Source organism: Acartia tonsa, chromosome 3 (assembly GCF_053477335.1).
Source record: "Acartia tonsa isolate MP-2025a chromosome 3, ASM5347733v1, whole genome shotgun sequence".
Taxonomy (NCBI): Eukaryota; Metazoa; Arthropoda; class Copepoda; order Calanoida; family Acartiidae; genus Acartia; species Acartia tonsa.
Window position 1 is genome coordinate 9,458,658 of NC_137262.1, and position 22,025 is coordinate 9,480,682.

The 22,025-nt window shown below is 31.8% G+C and overlaps 1 protein-coding gene across 2 annotated transcripts in view; it reads left to right on the forward strand.

The window, feature by feature from the left end:
- Positions 1–22,025, forward strand: part of LOC145313250 (ligand of Numb protein X 2-like) — a 141,552-nt gene that overhangs the window by 117,697 nt on the left and 1,830 nt on the right. For both annotated transcript variants that reach the window (XR_013877288.1, XM_080152571.1), the window contains exons 13-21: positions 1,360–1,423; positions 6,461–6,609; positions 7,942–8,055; positions 8,409–8,881; positions 9,292–9,418; positions 11,082–11,201; positions 16,634–16,737; positions 17,707–17,818; positions 19,151–19,257. Coding sequence is in view for 1 of the 2 variants with exons in the window: in XM_080152571.1 (XP_080008697.1) it covers positions 1,360–1,423; positions 6,461–6,609; positions 7,942–8,055; positions 8,409–8,881; positions 9,292–9,418; positions 11,082–11,201; positions 16,634–16,737; positions 17,707–17,818; positions 19,151–19,257 (1,370 nt within the window). In the remaining variant the exon portion in view is untranslated. The remainder of the gene's footprint in view (positions 1–1,359; positions 1,424–6,460; positions 6,610–7,941; positions 8,056–8,408; positions 8,882–9,291; positions 9,419–11,081; positions 11,202–16,633; positions 16,738–17,706; positions 17,819–19,150; positions 19,258–22,025) is intronic.

A 22,025-nucleotide genomic window follows, 5' to 3' on the forward strand; every position in this document is an offset into this window, starting at 1 on the left:
CTATTGGTTTAGAGTGGAAGCCAATAGGAGCCATCCGCCAATGACGTCATTTAATTAGGAAATGTTAAATGTTGCATTATCCCTTTTGAAGCCAGGCCGTGACCTAATTTTTGGCCAGGTTTCCTATCCCTTATCCCTTTAGATCCCAGTCCTGTTGGTTGGGAGTTCATTTTAGTTTCTTTTAAGTTTTTTTTTTGATTTATGCATAAATTATGAATTTGGCAATCCAATAGTTTTTAAATACGTTTAAAGGCATTGTTCAAGTTTTTTTTTTTAAATAGGGTAACTTAATAATTTTCTCTTATATGACTTTTATATAAGTTAAGAAATATATTCCTAAAATTTTAAAATAAAATCATAATCTTGTATTTGCAATTTTGAAGGAGGTCAAATATTAACAAATTCAGAAAGTTCATTGTTATTTGAATTATGTAAACTAAAAGTTAATTTTCTTTAAAGATTTAATCTTAAAAATTATAAGGCCTTTCAGATTATGAACTAAATTTTTCAAGAGCCATTTTTGAATACATATTTGCTATACTTCTTACTGTAGTTATAAAACATTTAAATCTTCGTACTTATATATTTTTAATTTCTAAGATTTGGTCAGAATCAAACAAAAGAACTGAACTTATTAATGCTTAGGTGAAACTAACAGAGTAAGGGGACAATCTGCTTTTTTTTACACTGGTCCCAAAGTTTCTTATTCGTTGGCTTAACCACTTTGGGAACGTCAGTGAAGTTTGAATGGTTAGATCAATAAATGAGTGAGTGGTCTAACCCCTAATTTTAATCTACAGAAAAGATAATTTTGTTTATCATCACTGGCAATGTACATCAATTTATTGGCCATTGTCTTATCCCTTTAGATCCCTGTGTAACTAACTATATAAAGGCAAGTAGTATAAAGTAGATGCCAAGAGATTGAAATGCATCAACTCTGAAATATAGAAACTTATATTCATAAATATTTAATTCCTTTTTAAATGATTTTGATCTGTTGTACATCTACAACTACAACCCACATAACATACCTTATATATTATTTAATCCCTGTATTTTACCCTAAATGAAAAATGAAAGAAACATTGTTATTTTTATAACATGGAAGATAATATGGCAATATCTTTTGTAATTAGGATTTGAAGCAATACATTTGATACATTTCTGAAGAAAAATAATATGAAGCTTTCTGATAAAACTTTTTTAAAGGAAGTGATCTGATAAAAATAAAACAATGCTCTTTTTCAGTTTATTCAACAACAAAAATAACTGAATTCAGCGACAAACAAACATTACTTGTAGATTGTCAAAGCTTAATAAGCAGAACATTAAAAATAAAAACAACTATTATTTCAGGGTGATTCCGACACAGATACAGCCAGTGAGATTATTCATCAGGATGATATTGATTCTCCAACAGGTAATTCATTTACCTTTACTTTTCTAGTTGAACCTTTCAGGGAAGCTTTTGAAATATTTATTAATAATTAAAGAAGTATTTATCCCCCCCCCCTCCCGTACAAATTTCTGTAGGGCCAATAACCCCCCTTGTGTAAGTTTTACCCCAAGGGTAAAAATTTGGCGTTCTTACCACCCCCTCCCACCCTACCCTAAAAAGCTTGGATGTCCTTGTAGATAATATTAATGAAGTTTTCTTTTTAAAATTGTTCTCTAACCTTCAATTTCTAAATGTTTGCTGAAATTATTTTAACTTTAGAAGATTAAGTAGAAACCAAAACAATGTATTTTAAATTTAAATTTTAATCCCAACATGGCAAGTTGTGTGTTAGTTTATAATTGAACAATAACAATTCAATTTAAAATATATTTTAATCCTTTTGAAATGATAACAAAAGTTAGTTTGGGATGGGAGCATTGCCTATTTGGTACTAGGGTGAATAAAAGAGAAGAATAGATTTAGAGATGGAGAATATTAGAGCAAGGAGATGGTTCCATTAGGCTCTTGTTAAAAAATAGAAATAAAAAAGACCTAGCATATTTTCTTTGTAATCTATTTTTTATGCATTGATGCACCTTTCATATTCTTAAAGTGAACCATTGGGGCCTTCCTCAAAGGGCCTTGTTGAGCACAGCACCCTTCCCCTTATTTTGAAGAAAAGTTTTTTAAAAGCAGGGGTAGGTCTTGTTAGGTAAGATTATATTGGGTTCTTGGTACGCCTCTGGGGTTAGACCTAGAAAAAATCTATCTCTTCCCTTATTTTCAATTCATTAAAAAAGTAAACGGGGTTTCAGTGTTCGACAAGCACTTTGATGGAAAGAACATAAGCTTTCGTTTGGAAGATTTTCTATGATTACAAAAACAAAATTGTCAAATGCAATTCATGGATCTATCACATTAAAGGTGAGAAATAAGGACAAGAGTGTGAGGAGGGGGGGAGGGGGATTCTACCTTTAGAAATTGTCAGGTTATTCAAGTTAAGCAAATACTAAATTCACTTACACAAAATAGATTTAGAATTTGGACTTATGTGTGTGTGTGTGTGCAATTGTGTGTGTGTGTGTGTGTGTGCATGTGTTTGTGTGTGTCATTGTTTGTGTGTGTGTGTGTTTTAGTATGAAGTATGTGTATATTTTGATTATGTTACTAAGCTGTTAAAACACTTCTCTACCTTCCTTTGAACAACAAGATTTCTCAGCTATACCCTAATATTTGGGATATTGACAAATATAATTAAAAACCTATGCAGAAACTGTCAAACTCTTGGAAATTTAATTAAGGGGTAGGTTCATCATTTTATTGTTTTTAAAGATTCCTATCTAAAAAATGTATATTTGTAGATGGCATATTAGTTGACAGATTTTTAGATCTGTTTAATTAGCAACCTATTTCTGCAAATTAACTTTTTATCTTTTTACAAAATATATTAAGATAGTGCAGGAAAGGGGCGTCTTAGCTCATTGGTAACGAACTGAGTTATGATGGTGAGAGTTTTTGTTCTAGTCCTCTTGAGTTGTTTGTTAAGATTATTAAGTGGTTAGGATACCCTACAGACCCAATAGTCACGTATATCCCTCATCCCTAGCTCCTCTGTGGAGATTTTTTTTCATTACGGTGACTTAATTTGGGACACCTGCCATACTCGGAGAGGGTGAGGTAATTAAGAGTAGCTACTATGAGACAGTGGGTCAAATCATAAAGAATTTGAAATTGAACTGGCTCTAGTGGTTATAAAAAAAGTGTTTCTTCCTATATCATGACTACCTAGTTCCAAACACTGAAACTTTGGCTACAAACATTTTTTGAGTTACTTTTATTAAAAATAAGATCCTTTTTTTTTACAAAACTCCTACCTCCATCGGTGCACGGTATTGACTTAACTCTCAAATAGAATCTTTTAACACTTGAATATTTAATAAAGACTCCTCACACACGCTAAAAGGATTCAATTCTACAGAAATAAGTTGAGACTTTTGTTTTAAGCTAAATTAGGTTTTACTTTGTACAGCCAACTTGTTAGTTTTTTAAGAAGATTAAATAAGTTTATTGATAAAGATTTGGATGAAGGTTGCGTGATTTCAGATATAATAAAGTTTTAAATATTTTCTTCAATATTTTACTTTTGGGAGACTTTTTTTACAAGTAAACATTTTGATTAAGATTTTTAATTTGATTTCTTTGAAGTTTAATTAAAGAATACTCTAAATTGTTTGTTTTTTTACAACTAGCATCACGCGTTTTATTTTTAATTAAATTTAATTGTTAAAAAGATATTAACCATTATTTTACACAGTTATTAGGGAGTAAAAAAATTTAGACAAAGAATTTGTTAAATTAGATATATTATGCACCAGAATTTTCACTAAAAAAATCTTTCATGAATTAAAGTACAATATTTATTACCAGAAATATGTTTAATTGGTCCAATTTAACCTGTATAATGAATTTAGCTTACTGTACCCTTTCTTGAAATAATTGGGACAATTAATATTGCATTACTTAAAGAAATATTTTGTGCAAAAAAAAGTTCGCCAAAAGCTTTTCAAGTTAATTGAGGACAAATTTTTTTAAGTTTTGTAATCACAAAACTTTACATAAACAAGATCAGCAATATTACTCTGAGATTACTCTCTTCTTGTCGGTTTTTTTCAGGGATCTTAAGGGATAAGTCAATATATCATTTGGCCTAATGATCTATTTCTCAAATAATAAAACTCTTTGTACTACGAATGAAATAGAATGTCATATCACTTTATATAACATTTTTGCACATGCTTCTTGGACCTTGCCTAAACCTAACACGAGTCTAACAACTTTAACCAGCACAACTATACTTAACCTAACCTAAGCATTGGTCAAATTCTGTTTGGGTACAACTCTAATTTAACTGGATTTGATTCTGCTTCTTATCTACACAATATTCAAAACTGTTTTTTTTTAAATATCTCCACTTCAATTATAGATATGAAAAAAATGAAAAAACTAAAAAGAAATGAAAACCTGGAATTTATCTGAGATGATAAACCTGTTTTTTATCCTTCCTACAGGATGTAGATATCATATTTTTCCATTTCCAGCCTTTCTCACCGTATAAATGAAAGCAAAATCCCTTTTTCGCAAGCTAACCAATGCCATCCTTGAAATCAATTTATCATTTCACCTAAGGAACAAAATTTTGACACCATAAATGCTTAGGGTCAAGCGGGGCATTAACCGGTAAGGGGCATTACCGGTAATTTTTTACCCACCTTCAGAAAATGTCATTTTTCTCCATGTTCTAATCGACTGACAGAAAAAAACATAAAAGCAAATTTATTCCTTATTAAATTGCCTACAAAAAAGTATAAAATGAAATTTTTGTGAGATAAATTTTAAGGGTACTTTTGGGGTCTCAAAGTCGGACGAAAAATTTTTTTTTTCAAAAATTTTTTCACCTATGTGTATAAAGATCGACCTACACAAAAATTGGTAAGACCTAGAACTGATCCGTAAAAACCTTTTGAACTAAGAATTGCCCGCTCTTTCCAAATCCGTTGAGAGCTTAAATGTAGAGTTAATATTTTTTTCAAAAATGACCAAAGTTCGCGCGGGGTATTTTTCGGTAACGTCGAAAAAAAAATTCAAATTCGATTTTTAATATCAATTTTCAGGTTTTCTTTGGTAAAATCTAAAATTCAATATGGGCTTTTTAAGAATTAGGCCAAAAAGTGAATAGAACAGATTTTTTTATATAAAAAAATTCAAATTTTATTTTGAAAGAAAATTTTTGTGAAAAAAAAAATCGAAATTTCTCGTCCTCTAAAAAAATGATTTTTGACATAGAAGGAATAGTCCGATCTTTATGAAAATTTTTGTGGATAATCCCTATAACCTATACTAATTATGATTATTTATGTTTGACTGGCCGTTTGGCCGTTTTTCATCGATTTTTTTTAGGTTGAAAAGACGTTACCCACAATGCCCCACCATGGGGCATTTATCGGTAATTTCTTTGAGTCCAATTATGACAAACTTCTAAAAGTCCTAGGATAACGTCCTATTAGGACCTGATAGTCCTTTCCGTAAGCTTTCTAATGGTCTTGGTCCCATTTAAAAATATTAATATTTACCCCATTTTTTTTCAAAAAACCGAAAAAATTACCGGTAATGCCCCGCCTCACCCTAAGTATATTAATCATTTTTTGCGTTTCAAAAGTTTTTTTTATAAAAATTATCGAAAAAGAAGCTTTACAAATTGAAAACTTCAAATAAGTTAATGTATGATTATTTGTCTAGTTTAGTTTGGTCAGGCTTAGATAGGCCATTTTAAGTCCTAGTAGATATTTGATTTTCTTGTAACGAAGGCTTAATTTAAACGCTGGGACTGTATGAATGTGTTTAAAGAAGGGTAGTTTTATGGTCCATACGCGTCATGCGGGATAATACAGAATAACATTTTTCGATGTAACTATTTTATTTTGTACTCAACTTGTCAACTAGATTTCTTATGTGCAATATTATTCATTTTCTAATAAAAATGTCAAATAATATCAGATTCTTAATCTTACAGATTTGATTCTTATAATTTTTTTCTGTATTTTCTTTCAAAAAACTAAATTTCACTTTTCATGTTTGTGTCAAACATCGATCATTATGTTATATACGTATAAATTATTTTTCCAATAATCGCACAAGCATGAAACTTTACAATAATAGTTATTAATTGCATCGTATTATAAAAGGCTTTCCGTGTATAGCAAACGAAAGATTAATCCAGTTGTTTTAGATATTAATATCCCCTGGATTAGAACCAGCGCTGAAACTTACTGAAAAATAATGTATCCTATTGTATTATAGACAATGTACTCGAATAATAAAATATATATCACAAATCAATACCAGTTTTAGTGGACTGGTTATAATACAGCGGATATTAATTGATCTTGAAGCCATACTGGAATTAAAACTAAAGTAAAATCTTCATTTTCTAAATAATGATTACACTTGTGTTGTGTACAGGTATGGATCAAGTGGACGGGCATCCTGACCTGCGTGCCAGCTCTGATGATATGCTTGCTGAGCACTACTATGATATACCAGAGGGAGAAGATTACCTGGCTATCTATGAGACTATTGATAGAAAGAGGCAAGAGGCTAAGGAATTCAAGGTAAGGAACTTGAACAGTAAAGTGTCCCGCCCTGAAAATTTTTTTTGACTCCAGTCAAAATGATGTTAATTTATGCAAAAAAATGACCCATGCAAAATATTTTTTCTGTAATGCAAAAATTGCGACCACACAAGCACTGCAAAGTTTTTAAAATCTGCAAAAAAAAACCCTGAAATTTAGTGATTCAGAACTATGGCTTTATGGTGCTCACGGGAAAGGCCTTAAGAAGTAGAATCAGGAACTTTTGTCCGTTTCAAAATATCTCGTTTCTAGCCTTAAAAATGACTAAATTTTTTTTGCATAAATCCACCACATTTTGGCTGGGGGCAAAATTTTTCCAGGGCGTGACACTTTATTTAACAGTATTTTTTTTTACCTATCAATACAGTACAGGGGATCTTAAGTTATAATACAATGGACAATAAATTGATTTACAACCCCCAATAATGATCAATGAAACTAACCCTTATATAGCTAGATTCAAAGTTTGTATGCTACTGGTTTTTAAAAAACAATTTAAATCAAAATTTAATAAAAAGTACCCGAAGTTTCTGGGCTTACAAATAAGATAGGGTGGTTGTATGACTACAGGTACCAGTATAGTTTACAGTTCATTGTCTCCTCCCTCCCTCCAGTATAACCATGGACTTGAAATATTCACAAAAGTTTTTGTTGTTTGAATTTTGTGTTCATAGGTTTCGATATAACTAAAGTATTTGATGGTATGAGCTTCAATTTTTAAACATAAAATGTTAGATCTACGTTTCTAATCGAAGCTTACTCATTTTTAAACTTAGTCTAATAATGGCAGGCGTCCTACTATTATTTACCCCTATGAATGGAACCTAACAGTAAGACAAATATCAATAGAGGGCGGACTCAAACCTATTACCTCCAGCAAACTTAAGGATTATTTGTATCCTAGTAAAAGTTTCTAAATATCAAGAAAACAAAAAGAATTCTTTTTTAGTTAAATTCCCTTTTGTTCTTATAACAATTATTTACATAGAATTGCAAATAACTTGTATATAGTACAAGAGAAATATTTATTTATCATATATTCAAAATAACTGGATATAGTCCCTTTCGTGACAACGCCTCTTAAGGGGCGTTTCGTCGTAGATTTTCACAGTAGATTTTCTCATATTTCTAGCCCCTGCGGTAAACTCTAACCCTTCGGGGCCAATGGCCTTACCCTGCGGGGCAATCACCTAACCTAACCTAAAATATCCTATCGAAAGCTACTGTGAAAATACAACGAAACGGCCCTTATGTGGCGTTGTTACGACTATACCAAAAAACTTTTTCAAGATGACATGTTATTTGTTTCAGAACAAAAGTGCGAGTATGGAAGAACTGGAGACCCCCACACCCTCCCTGAAATCTTTTAATTTTAACATCAACAGTCAGAATATTGCTACTTCTGGAGCTATTGCGGAGCCACAGGTTACAGTTTTATGCTTTTTTACTTGGATTACTTAGGTCACGTAGTCAATTCTACATTCTTAATATTTGTTATGAATTAACCATATTTAAAACTTTTAAGTGTTGTAATATTTTTGATTACAATTAGCGAAGCTACTTTATAATACAAGATACACGGCTGAAACTTCTTGTCATCATTCCCTAATCCATAATTGACTTTAAACCATCAATGGCAGGCGGACAGCTTTTAAGAACTTTTTTGTGCTTTGTGAGTTATGAATATGGATGTTGTCATCCTTAGTTTTTAACAGAAACGGAAGTTTACTTTTGACTGCTTTAGATATACACCTTTCTTCATATTATTTGATCTGCAGGTGCGAGAGAAAAAGAGACATCGCTCTAAATCCGGCTCAAAATCTGAGCACCGACGCAGTGTACACGGTGGCAGTATGGCGGCTTCAGTGTCCGCCGACGATTTCACCAATCACCACGCCTTAACAACAGAGCCGCCGCTTCCCTCACGTGATCTTGCTAGCACACCACGAGACTCCCTCCCCCCGTTACCGCCGCTGGGGCGGGAATCCAACAGCGCTCCGCGCGATATCCCAACACCCCGTGATCATAACATGACAACACCGCCACGTGATCCAGTGAGCTCGCCGCGCGAACCAATGCCGCTTCCACGAGAGGCCAAGGGAATGTCACCACCACCACTTTCACAGCCGACAACTGACTTGATGCCGCTCAGCAACCGCGGAGGCAGCGAGATCGAGGGTATGGCGCAGTTTTTGAGAAAGGCGCTTAGAATTGAAGGGCCTCAGCTTAATCCAAAAACTGTTACAATCAGGTTGAGTAATTCATATTTTTATGTTTAAAGCTAGGCTTTCTTTATATTTTCAACCCTTTAAGCATTTTTTATTGAAGTTTCTACGAATTGTTTTGCTTTTATTAAAAAAAACTTGGGTTTAGTCACTTTCGTTATAACTCATCTTCCGGGGCGTTTCGTCGTTTTTTCACAGTAGTTTTTCTCTTATTTTTGTGGGGGGCTCTAACCCTGTGGCGCAAATTGCCTAACCCAGCGGGGCAATCACCTAAAATAACCTGTCAAATGCTACTGTGAAAATATGACAAAACGCCTCTTAAGAGACGTTTTCATAAAATGGACTGTACCCAAAAACCGTATCCCAGTACTATTTCTTTTTTTGCTATTACACTATGAGGAGGAGCATATGTTTTATATTTGTTTATTTATTGTAGGAAAAATGTTCGAGAATCTCTTGGTATGCGAATTGGTGGGGGTATAGGAAGCAACGAGGGAGACACACCCATCTATATTGCAAATATTCATCCACACGGCTGTATTGGTAAATCAAAACAATTAAAGGTAAAACTTTATTAAAATATATTATACTATAATATTAAAGCAGTAAGGATTTTTTGTCTGAAGCATAAGATTTCAATAACTAATCAGCTAATTAGGTTCTCCAATTTAGGGATGTTTTACATGGATTTATGGATGGTTTTAGGACATATCTATTGTTAAATTTTAAGTCTTGGGATGGAGTTAGGCTATTTTTCTTCCACTCGATAACCTTTCTATCATGAAGTTTTCTAAAAACTAGGACAGTTAGATTCATAGGAAAACAAAGAAATAACAAAACAATGGGTAACATTTGATTATAATACTTTTTACATGTATTGTCAATAAATCCTTAAAAATGCCATTTTCTGGTGACAATTTTTTTTCTCTCTAAAACTTCAGGTTTTTACACTTTCATATGCTTAGTTTATCATTAAATATAATGAAATTTATTCGTTTATTTGATAAATAGAAAACATTATATATCAATATCCTTAAAGGAAATGCTAGAATGAAGAAAGTATTAAAAATGGTTTTATCTTCAGTTATCTCTCTAAAGGGATATTTAGGAAGCTTTAGTTTGATTCAATAAGATTTTCTTTTATTATTTTCTTTTCTATATTGTGTACAGAAATATAGAAGCTTGTATTTTTTTTTCTGTAAAAGCGAAGCTTTTCTATGATTAAGGCATTTACGTAAGTACGTCACAATATCCAGGGAAAAGGGAATGTAATTCTAACAAACAATGCTAAAGGAAAATTTGATCATTTCCTCCCCTTCTTACCCACCCATCTTCAGCTACATGAAAAAACAAAATTTACTTCCACCTTACTTTTAAAGGTTTCGTGATTTTTTTTTGTAGAATTGATTGTTAGAATAGCTATTCCTGACTACATCAAATAGGTGCCAAGCAGTGTTTCGGAGCCGTTTGATTTTGGTGCGGCTCCAGCTCCACGGAGCCGTCTGTGATGATACGGCTCCGGCTCCGACCTAAAATCAAGATAAACTCGACATATTTTTTTTCTCCTAAGTCTATTTTTGACTTTTGAAGGTTTTAAAAGTTCAATTTTTGATAAAAATAGACTTGAAAAACTTAAAAGGGGCATTTGCACATGAAAAAACAGAGTTACCAAATTATAATTTATAAAAATCTCTTTATTTATCTAGTCCGGAGCCGTTTTTAAACGTAAAATACGGCTCCAGCAAAATATGGCGGTTCCCGGCTCAGGCTCAAAAACACTGGTGCCAAGGTTTTATCATTATGAAACTTTATGGAGGGGGTGAAGACATCTTCCCCAAAAATAGTTTAAAACCTTCCCAGGACCTCTAAGAAGCTTTACTGTAAAGGAGAACAATATCGGTTCAGCGGTTAGCGAGATTCTACGGGACAGACAAAAAACGCTTACTACTTTATGTGATAGGATTCATAAATAGAAAATAAAAAAAATTTCGAGTAGGATATTTATTTCTAGGGATGATTTCTCTTTGGAGGGTGGAGATAAATTTACTTAGATAGTTATAAACATTTTCTGCACTTATAGGAAGCTTCGGTGTAAAGGATGATCATATTGGTCCAGCGGTTTGTGAGATCCTAAGCTACACACAGATAGGCAGGCAGATATACAGTTAGACATAATGATATTTTTATAAATTAATTGCTCACTTATAAGTTGTTTTATATTTTCAGAAAGGAGATCTGTTGTTACGTGTGAATGATAGTTCTCTGGACGGGTTGACCCATGCCCAGGCTGTAGCAACTCTGAAAGCCACCATCAATGTGAGCAGTGTCGTGCTTGTTGCTATGGATGTAAGTATTTGAATTATTTATCCTATTTCATAAATTAGTATTTCTTTTTTGTCTGTAGGTAAAGATTTTAGGATTTTAGCGAATCTTTACAATTTACGGACTGGCTTTAAGCTATTTTATCTTTAGATGCAAATCTTAGTAAAGTAAAATAAAGGGCTAATATCAAAAATATTACCAAAATATTTTAACCAAATTGTTTTAAAATTAAACAAAAAATATGCTTATTTTATAATATCTACATTTTGAACAATTAAACATTTGTATAATTATTCTCAATAATTTGAGTTAATTAAAGCATTGAAGCTAAATGTTGTATGATTACCATAATGCAACAGACTGCAATTATTTCCGAGGACACAGGGATTTTTAAATGGAAGATAGAAGATAAATCAGTTTTGCCAGGTTTTTTTTGTGTAAAGAGCATTAAACATTGAACAAAATTAAAAAAAAAACTCGTGCTGTCTTTAAATATCTGATAAACTTAGGGGATTAAGGTGGAATTCTGACCTGTGTATGCTAAGGGAACTTACCTAATAATTATAATTTACAAATAGGTATATAGACTAATTACTTAACCAATTGTCCGCTCCCTTAATTTCTTACGAAATATGGAAAAGATTAAATTCCCAGCTAGTAACGAATTATTTGGATTCAGGGAGAAATTAATTGAGCTATTCCATTATTCCTGCAAATATGGACTTTTTTATGGTATGGGCTGAAGTACTTTTTCCCTATTGAATTTAGACTTTGATTTCTAAGAGATAGATTGAACTACTTATCCTCTTATCCCTGCTATTTTGAGACTTTGAATTCTATAAGATAGATTCAATAACTCATTCCTTTATCTCTGATTATGTAAGGCTCTTTGAATTCAAGAATATTGATTGAATTACTTACTCCCTTATTCCTACTGAAATTGGACTTTTACAATTCTAGTAAATATATTGAAAAACCTATCCCTTCATACTTTAATTATTCCTCACTGAAGTGGTAAATTCAGGATAATTGCTAACAATTAAAATTAAGGTTCATTTTGTGCTCTATACATAAATTGGAAGGGAACAAGGTTCATTTTGTACTCTATACATGGAGTAGAATGGAACTATCTGTACACAGCTGTAATACAATAAATTCAAATCGTTATTGAAGCACGATTTTAACTCTTCTGTAATTTTATAAACAAAGTCAAAATTGTCTTTTTTGGAAGAAAAGGTTTTGTGATTTTTACTGGCTGGAAAAAATAGTTGTACACTTTAATAAAGGTTTACTTTACATAAAAATATACCTACTTACTATAATGCAAATAAAAGCTTTGACAAAGGGGACTATCCACGAACGAGAGCACATGATTCTAAGTACCTTCCAGCATTGATCCTAAGTATTTTCTTTTAGAATATAATAGGACACCATATATCATTATTGTATTGACGAGAAAATTTATGTTTCACCATGTTTTTTTTAGGTATTTTAATTAATTTTGAAAACTGTTATGAAGCTAATTCTTTTAATAAAATGGATATTTGATGATACATATGCGAATACTCGTGTTATATAGATTGTAAATTAATCCATATTAGCATTAATTTAAACATACCTTTGAGATATAGTAAATGTGCTTTTGATTTTTTAAAATTTATATCATTTGACAACATTTACAATTAAAGACACCCCGAACTCAACAAAACGTTTGACAGAATTTTGACTAAAAATCCTGGACATTTTTTTACTTTTCTTCTTTTACTCAGGGTCAATGCTGGAAGGTACTTAGAATCACGTGCTCTTGTTCGTTGATAGTCCCCTTTATTTTTTATTTAAAAATTAGCTACAAAAGTGATGGAATTCAATAAAACTGGCCCTGAATGTATAATGTTTTAATGGATTTATTGTTACTTGGATCTTACATCAGATTTTCATGTTCTTGCAACGGGCTAAAATAACAATACCCCCTTTACCCCATCCCCCCCCCCCCATCATATTGGATAAACCAACTGACCAATAAATGAGTTGGCAATTTTTCCCCTATCATAATTTCCACGTGATTCCAAATCTATTAAAGTATTGGGATCTACTGCAGTTCACGGTAAAAAATTGCTGGTTACGAATATTGCCAAAAATCTATGAATTCAAAGGCTGCTAGCTGCCAAACGGCTGAACGCACAGATCATGCCCTCACACTGTTTTAAGCGACAGAAGAAGGCCTACAAATAATCTGGAATAGCCATAAATCAATAATGCATAATTATCTCGCAGTGCAGAGAAATACGCGAAAAAGAGCCTATTTTACGCGTTTTTTCTTCAGTGAAGCTTTCCCTGAGCATCATTGGATCTTGGCTATTCCAGATTATTTGTAGGCCTTCTTATATCGCTTAAAATGGCGTGCGGGTATGATCTATACGTTCAGCCGGTTGGCAGCTAGCAGCCTTTAAAATTCATAAATTTTTGGCAATGTTCGTTACCAGCAATATTTTACCATGAACTGCAGTAGATCCAAGTATTGTAAAGCTGTCTGATGGGTACACAAGACCTGGCTGTCAATATGCAACAAAATTGGAAAATTTAATAAAAAAAATGTGTCGTACCTGCTCATCCTGTAAGGAATATTAAAATATTTTTTTTTACATATTGTTGTCAAGAGTGACACACGTTGTACACACAATATTCTTTTAGTTCCATAGCTTCTCTATAGACCGTTTTTTTATAAACTGTAAGGATTTTTATGTTAAAGATTTGAAGATAATTTTTCATAGGATAAACCGGAGAGGAAGGTAACATTGGACTATAAATTACACTGGTAACTAAAGTTTCTCTCTTCAATGGGCCAAAATATTCGATATTTTTTTTTACATTTTAATTGGTTGGTTCAAAATAGCAGTTACCAGTCGTTTTAATCAATAAATTTAATCTACTGGGACGAGGGTCTATTTTGTTTATCATCATCTGCTATTCATAACAATATATAGTTTATTATTCTATACTTTTATACATCTTATCTAAAGCAAGGTATTACAAGTTTAATATAAGGTGTTACATTCTCTAATATGCTGAATTCTTTAAAGATTCTAGTTGGTACGCTCTTAGCCTCTAGCAAAAAATACTTTAAATGAGTTATTTAAGCAAACAAAATTTTGTTTACTTAAATAACATTCTATTGCAACAAAAAGGTGATGTTAGCAAATAATTTCTTGAATAAAATCATAAAAGGTTTTTTCATTTAATTTTCATTTTTTTCACTGTTGTGTTTTTATTTGACATTAAAAATAAAAATCATAAAAAATCTTCCAAATCAAAGAGAAAAAATCTTTGAATTATTGGTCAATTTAAGTTCAAAGATTTTTTTATTGTAAAAAGTTAATTTTTTAAAAATATTTTAGAAAAAAAATCTTCTAACAAAAAAAAATTATCATAATCCAAGATGGCGTCAATACATGAAAATAATATTTTCAAAACAAAAAATTAAAACTTGAATATCTTTTTTCACAGATTGAATTTCAAAAATCGGTCTGACAGTTTTTCCAAAGTCAGTATGATCTATCGAATGAAAAAGGTTTGAAACTGATAGAACATTTCTTTATACTAAAACATATTTTTTCTCACGTTTTTTCCCACACTTCCAAAAAATGAAATTCAATGAAAATTAAATGGTTCTCACGTTAAAAAAATTTTCTCACGGGTCCTAAAAATGAAATTAAATGAAAAACATATGTACCATTTAAATGAAAATTAAATGGTTCCCACATTCTAAAAATTTTCCCACGCTTGACATTCTTGAAAAAACCTAATTAATTGAATATTTAAACAAACTGAATATCGCGTTTTTTGCAATGGAATGAGTATTGTAAGGTGATATACTTCCCCCACTCTTCCACCTTTAATTTTTCTCTTAAAATTTTTTATTCAAAGCGTCGTAATTATTAAAAGCAAAGCTTTTCTATGATAAGGGTCGGTCCGTCCGTACGTAACGTATAGCTTTTTACGTTAATTTAGGCAAGTTAGAATTGTCCGATCGATTTCAAACTATGCATGATGATTCCTGCAGTAGTTCGGTATGATTTAGAAAGCGTAGCAACTCTATAATCGTTACCAGAATGTCCGTACGTTCATAACATGTTGATTTTAACTTTTTTAACAAGTTTTTATGCGATATAATCATCCAATTGATCTGATTTTTTTTAATACTGATTCCTATTACAATAAGGTACAAGATTACAAGCGAAGCATCTCTAAAATCAAGTCCTCAAATGTCAGTTTGTCCTTAAACAGAATTCTGTATTTCAAGAAGTTTTACAACAAATATACGTATAATTTTGTCAAATCTTTTATATTTTTATTTTGCCAATTCAGTTCTGACACTCTATAACAGTTAATGTTCGTCTGTCATACCGTTTCAGAGCTTCGCTTTTATGAATGTTGTCATCCTTGTGTATAGGAAAATCATTCACTCCTAAGAAGACAAGGATGATTACATCCATAAAAGCGAAGCACTGAAACGGTAGGACAAACGGACATTAACACTTGTATAGTGTCTGAAGTGAATAATCAGAATATAAAAGTATAATAGTCGAAGCAAAAATGTAAGTAAATTTGTTGAAAAACTGCTTGGTACAGGATAATGTTTATGGACATACATACATTTTTAGGACTTGATTATAGAGTTGCTTCGCTTATAATATTGTTCTTTTTTGTCCAAGGAATCAATATCACATAAAAATTTGTTGTTAAAAAGTAGAAAAATCAACTTGTTTAAAATGGACGTACGGGCGTTCTGGTAATGATTATAGAGTTGCTACGCTTTATAAATCGTACCTAACTACTAAGTTTGAAATCGATAGGACAATTCTAACATGCCTAAATTAACGAATAAAAGCTATCTATCTCGGACGGACGGACCGAACCTAATTATAGAAAAGCTTCGCTTTAAAAAATTATCGAGATATGTTTACTTCGATGTTTTAGAGATATAACAATCTTCTTTGGGGAATGAAAATCTAAAAAAGTTTTTTATCCTGGCCAAAACATGTTATGTATAATTGCTACCGTGCTAAATATACTTTAGAATTTGTTTCCTCCTTGTTTACATTCCAATTTGATTTCTTTCAAAGACAAGAAAACATTTTTCAACTTTTTAAAGAACATTAAAAATTGGATATTTTTATTATTATTATTTATACAATTGTTTTATATTAACTAAAGTTTTTAAAAATATTGTTTTATAACTGAGTTTACAAGTGAATTTGTTTGATTTTTCTTTTTAAAAGTTTTTTCTTACAAAATATTTGTCGTCATAAGCAAAAATAAACTTTCATTTCATTTTCCTCTAAAATTTTGAGTTATTTTTTTAGCTTGACCTTTTTTGGTTAACATTAAAAGTGAATTTTGTAGCTGTTTCTAAAAGTTCTAGACGTCAATTTTTAACGTCTTTGGTAATTTTTCAGGGCCCCGAGACAAGCTACGGGGCAAGCAACTTTATACCCAGCTGGATGTACTGGCAGAAATTGCCCAGATCTCTACAATATCCCAAGACTGTTATTTTGCACAGGTATAGTAATAGATAACCAGTGTTTCGGAGCCGTTTGATTTTGGTGCGGCTCTGGCTCCGACTTAAAATCAAGAAGAACTCGACATATTTTTTCCCCCATAAAAAAAATATTTTTTATTTTTGACTTTTGAAGGTTTTAAAAGTTCAATTTTTGATAAAAATGGACTTGAAAAACTTAATACCTAGGGGCATTTGCACATGACAAAACAGAGTCACCAAATTATAAAATCTCTTTATTTATCTAGTCCGGAGCCGGAGCCGTTTTTTAACGAAAATTACTGCTCCGGCTCCAGCAAAATATGGCGGCTCCGGCTCCGAAACACTGTAGATAACACTCACTTTCGTCAAGGAATCATCATAGAAGGCTTATTTTTTTTTACACAAGTTGAAGGTACTCGTTTTGGCGATGTTCCCCTTCCATTCCAAGTCGTCATATGCAGCTTAGTAGAGAACAAAACGGCATCATCCGCTTGTAATGACTCAAACACTATTAGATATCACACCCAAAAACGAGCTTTAATTGCACGATCATTGTCTGGAAGTCTTAACTACTGTGCGAAATAATGAGTTGCGCCTGTTTACGGGCCAAGACATTCCCCCTACTCTTACTGATAGTTTCACGTGCCAGTCATAGCAGCAGTAGGTACGTTTTTTAAACGCATCTATTATTCCGCAGTGTGGTCCAGGTTCGAACCCGACATCTCCCCGAAATTAATTCCAGTATAGTTATACAAACTTCAGACTTGATGATTTAATGAGTTCCTTAAGTTTAGTGGAAAAATTTTATGTGGAAAAAATATATTTTCCGTATATGGGAAGAATTGAAAAAAAATCACTCAGTTTCTCAATAGTTTTGAGTATTGAAATTAGATTAATGACTTATTAAATACTTATTACTTTATAATTGCTTAATAAATATTTTGTTTTAAGGACTAAGATAAAAACTAGAACATGTTATTTTATTTGCAGACGTGATGGTACAAGCTGGGGTTTCTCCATAGTGGGCGGAGCTGATCCTAATACTGAGAGAACTGAACCTGTTCATGTACTATTCGTAGTTCCAGAATCTCCAGCAGCCAAGGTAATTGATTTATACCTGTATTAGTTTAGTAAAGGTGTATTTTTTTTATTTTTACACGAGTTCAGATTATATTTCAATTTCTGTTTACCCCCTTCAACTTTGAAGCAGCCCATTAACCCCATCAAAATAAAAAAAAAACAAAAAAAAACATTACATTACCCCCATCAAAATAAAAAAGCTTGGACGTCCCTGCATTTTGTTTTTATGAGTAGATTTTTCGGAAATAGTCCTTTTCGTGGCAGCGCCCATTAAGGGGCGATTCGTCGTGTTTTCAAAATGGCTTTTATAGGTTATTTTAGGTTAGGCTAGGTTATATTGGGTTAGGTGATTGCCCTAGAGGGTAAGACATTTGACCCCGCAGGGTAAGATTCCCACGTAGGGGCTAAAAATAGGAGAAAACCTACTGTATAAATACGAAGAATCGCCCCTTAAGGTAAGTTGCCACGAAAGGGAATATACTTGATTTTTCACTATTATGGTGTACTGGTGTCTAGAAATTGTCAACACATGATAGACTAAATCACATCTCATTTTTCACACTCTACATATTACATACACAAGCTAAATTCATTTTCTATAAAGGGCGACAAATTGCTGTCAATATTTAAATATATTTTTCCATTTCCTTGCATTAATATGACATGTGTTCGATTTGAATTTTTATGGCAGAAAAAAAATAAGATAAAGTTAATTAAGATTGTGGTATTTTATTTTTCAAAATGCAGGCTAATTTCAAAATCAAAATGAATTTTAGATTGCTCTGCAGTTGCAATATCCCTTCCTTCTTGTAAAGTCAACATACTATCATTTTATTAAAAACTGACTTATCTTATGTAAAAAATGTTGTTGAATTTTCCTCTACGAATATTAATATTGCATATTTGAGTAAATGTGTAAGGTGGTCTGTGAAAAAGAATAATATTTTTTAAACATAAGACAACAATATCATCCAGTCTGTATAGAAACTTCGGTACAGTTTGGAGTAATTTCTTATTTAATAACTTATGTCTTTGTAGAGATAAAGTTTAACAACAATTACACAATTAGCACAATATTAATATTGTTAAAGTGGTTGGAAACTAATTTTTTTATCATTTTTTTCTATCGCCCCACTCCCCGTTCCTACTCAATAAACAATACACATAGTTTATAACCTAAAAATAAATAAGCTTACACCAACTCTTTGTCTACATGGCTACACAATTCTTACAATTTTATATGGAATTAAATTTTCGCACCTCAGCTCTTGGTACTTAAACTTTTAGCTTGAACTAACCCTAACAGGTATCAATACACAAATCCAAACTAACTTTGCATATATTTATTTTTTAGGATGGAAAGTTAAAATGTGGAGACAGACTGTTGGCTGTAGACGGTCAGAGCCTGGAGACTGTTGCACATAGCACAGCGGTCAGCATGCTTAAAAGAACAAGCACCAGGTACAGACCATTATATATGTTGAAATAACAGGATGTATGTTCTGTCTGTCTAGAAATTTTTTTCGAAAGGTTGGAACGATCGTTAAACGATTTTTTTTGATTTTTTAGGGCTGGTTTAAGGCTATTTAAGTCAGACTCGAACCCGTCAAGAACGCTTTGCGATTTACCTTAATGCTACGGATTAAAAGGTGTAACATAACTAGGCAGCATTTTGAAAAACCTGGTTTGGGCCTAGAATTCATCACCCTTATAAAGTAAACGACAATTGTTATACATTGCGTCAAAGTCTGGATTTTGTTAAAACTAACTACAATAGCACAGATTCTAACCTAAATTAAATGTGAGGTTATTCTGCCAATTTTGGACAATAACCATGAAATTAAATCACATTTATTAGTTCCAGTTCTGGCATACATGTTTGCTTTTCCTTTCTATTCATCTCAACAAGACCTTAAAGATCTTAAGGGATAAGACAATTGACGATAAATTGATTCACATCCCTACTAATAAAGAATAAAACTACTCATTCTTGAGAAAAAAAAGTTGAAACATTGTTTGTTTGATCCAGCCAATAAAGATTTAATAAAGTACTGAAAGATACTAAGCCAACGAATTGATCATTCTTTGGGAACCAGTTATACTTTCAATACAATGTTCCCTTACTCCTTGTTTTTTTTCTGTATTTTAAATTTATTTTGACAATTTGGCATTCTTCTGTAACAGGGCCCATATGTTGGTCATAAACTTAAGATTTTAAAGCTTAGGATGCATCTTTATGATTATTTTTTTGGTAGGTAACTAAAAGTAATCTAAAAATGATAAAAATACTCATAAGCTCATGTCCTTTCACATAAATTGACTAAAAAAAACTAGATTAACTAAAAACCATAGGAAAACTAATTTTAATTTTTATTGAGTTGGGACAATAAATTTACTTTTATGTTTTATAAAGCTTCTTACAAAATTTTACCAGTTACATATATTTGAAAAAAGTTTAAAGTCTAAACCAGGCATCTAAAGGGATAAGACAATGTCTGATAAATTGATGTACATTTTCATTTTTGGTACACAAAATTACCTTTCTTTAGTTTACATTTAGTTTGAAACGTTTGGACATTTAACTTAATAAACCAACCAATCAAAATTCAACAAAAAGTCTTAAAAGTTGTTAAGCCAACGAATAAGAAAACGTTATATTATATTATAGAAGTTTAGGGACTAGTGTAATAAACAGCCAAATGTCCCCTCCCTTTCTGGTCTAAACGAAAGAAAATCTATTTATATTGGTATTTTTTTGGATTTTGGGCGGTGTCGGCGGTTCAACAGTCGTTTCGTTTCATTTTCACCTTGTACCTTTTTAACGCATCTTCTATATACTAAATCAAAGTGCAGTAACTTTTTTATGGTTGTGTTCATTTTATTTAATGTTCGGTTTCAAAAATGGCATTTCTATCCACTCCCCTTTATTACAAAAGTGATATAATCTTCTCTGTATACCCCCCAAAAAATAAAAAATCTCTAACAAAAAAAAATTTTAATACTTAATTTTTAATAAAATTTAAATTACCCCCCAAAAAATGTTACCCCGCGGGTAAATTTTGGGAGGGTAAACAAAATTTACCCCTGCCAACAGATTTGGGGTGGGGGGGGGGTAATTACCCCCCAAGCAAAATTTACCCCTGTGGTAAAAAAAAATTTTTGTGGGGGGTGTAAAAAAAAATTGCTGCCATTTTACCCCCCCCCCCCCCCCCCTAAAAAAAACGAATTACCCCCCCTTAAAAAGATGTTACCCCCCCCCAAAAAAAAAAAAGCTTGGACGCCCCTGCTTCTCTGTATATTTTCTGCTTCACTACACTATTATCAACCCATATCCCTTACTATAATAGTTTGGTAGTGTTGTATTCTCTTTGGAATTCTCAAATTCCCATCTCAATTGAGTTTGTTGCTGGAATTTTGGCAGAATTAGCATAAATTCCTTTTCATTCCACAAATAACAGGTCACACACACAACAAACAAATACAAATTGTTTAACAAGTACAACATACTTGCATCACAGTAAACTATTACAGGAAAGTGGATAGTTGCATGAAGTGCATTTCAGAAAAATGATTTCAAGCATACCAAAAATTTTGTATTACAAAAAAACCAAAACAATTATACATCACATCAATAAATTAGTCGTCATTCTGTTATTGTGAAAATAAGCCAGCTATATAAATTGCATTTATGACAAAAATCCGATTTTCAAGTCTTGATATTTTTAAAACTACATGGTAGAAATTGAAATTCTTTCAAATATATACCCTATAAATGTATTTTAGACTATCAAACAGGAAAAAATATGCAGTTCACTAAATTCGAGTGTAAATGCATTTCGTGCAACTACCCCTTTAATTTACATAAGTTTACCAAGCAACAAAAATGTATGATGTTGTAATAGGCACCAGTACTTTTTGATAGGTCGAAATGCTCATTCCATTGCAAAAAACGCGATCTTTGTTTTGTTTAAATGTCCATTTATTTAGCATTTTTCAAGAATGTCAAGCGTGGGAAAATTTTTAGAATGTGGGAACCATTTATTTTGATTTAAATGGTACATATGATTTTCATTTAAATTCATTTTTTGGACCCGTGATCATTTAATACCTTGGGATTTAAATATCAATTTATGCTAAATTTTGTTTGCTTAAATAACTCATTGCTCAAATAAAATAAAAGATATTTTATTTCCAATTTTTAAACCAAATTTTGTATTAATTTTATTTTT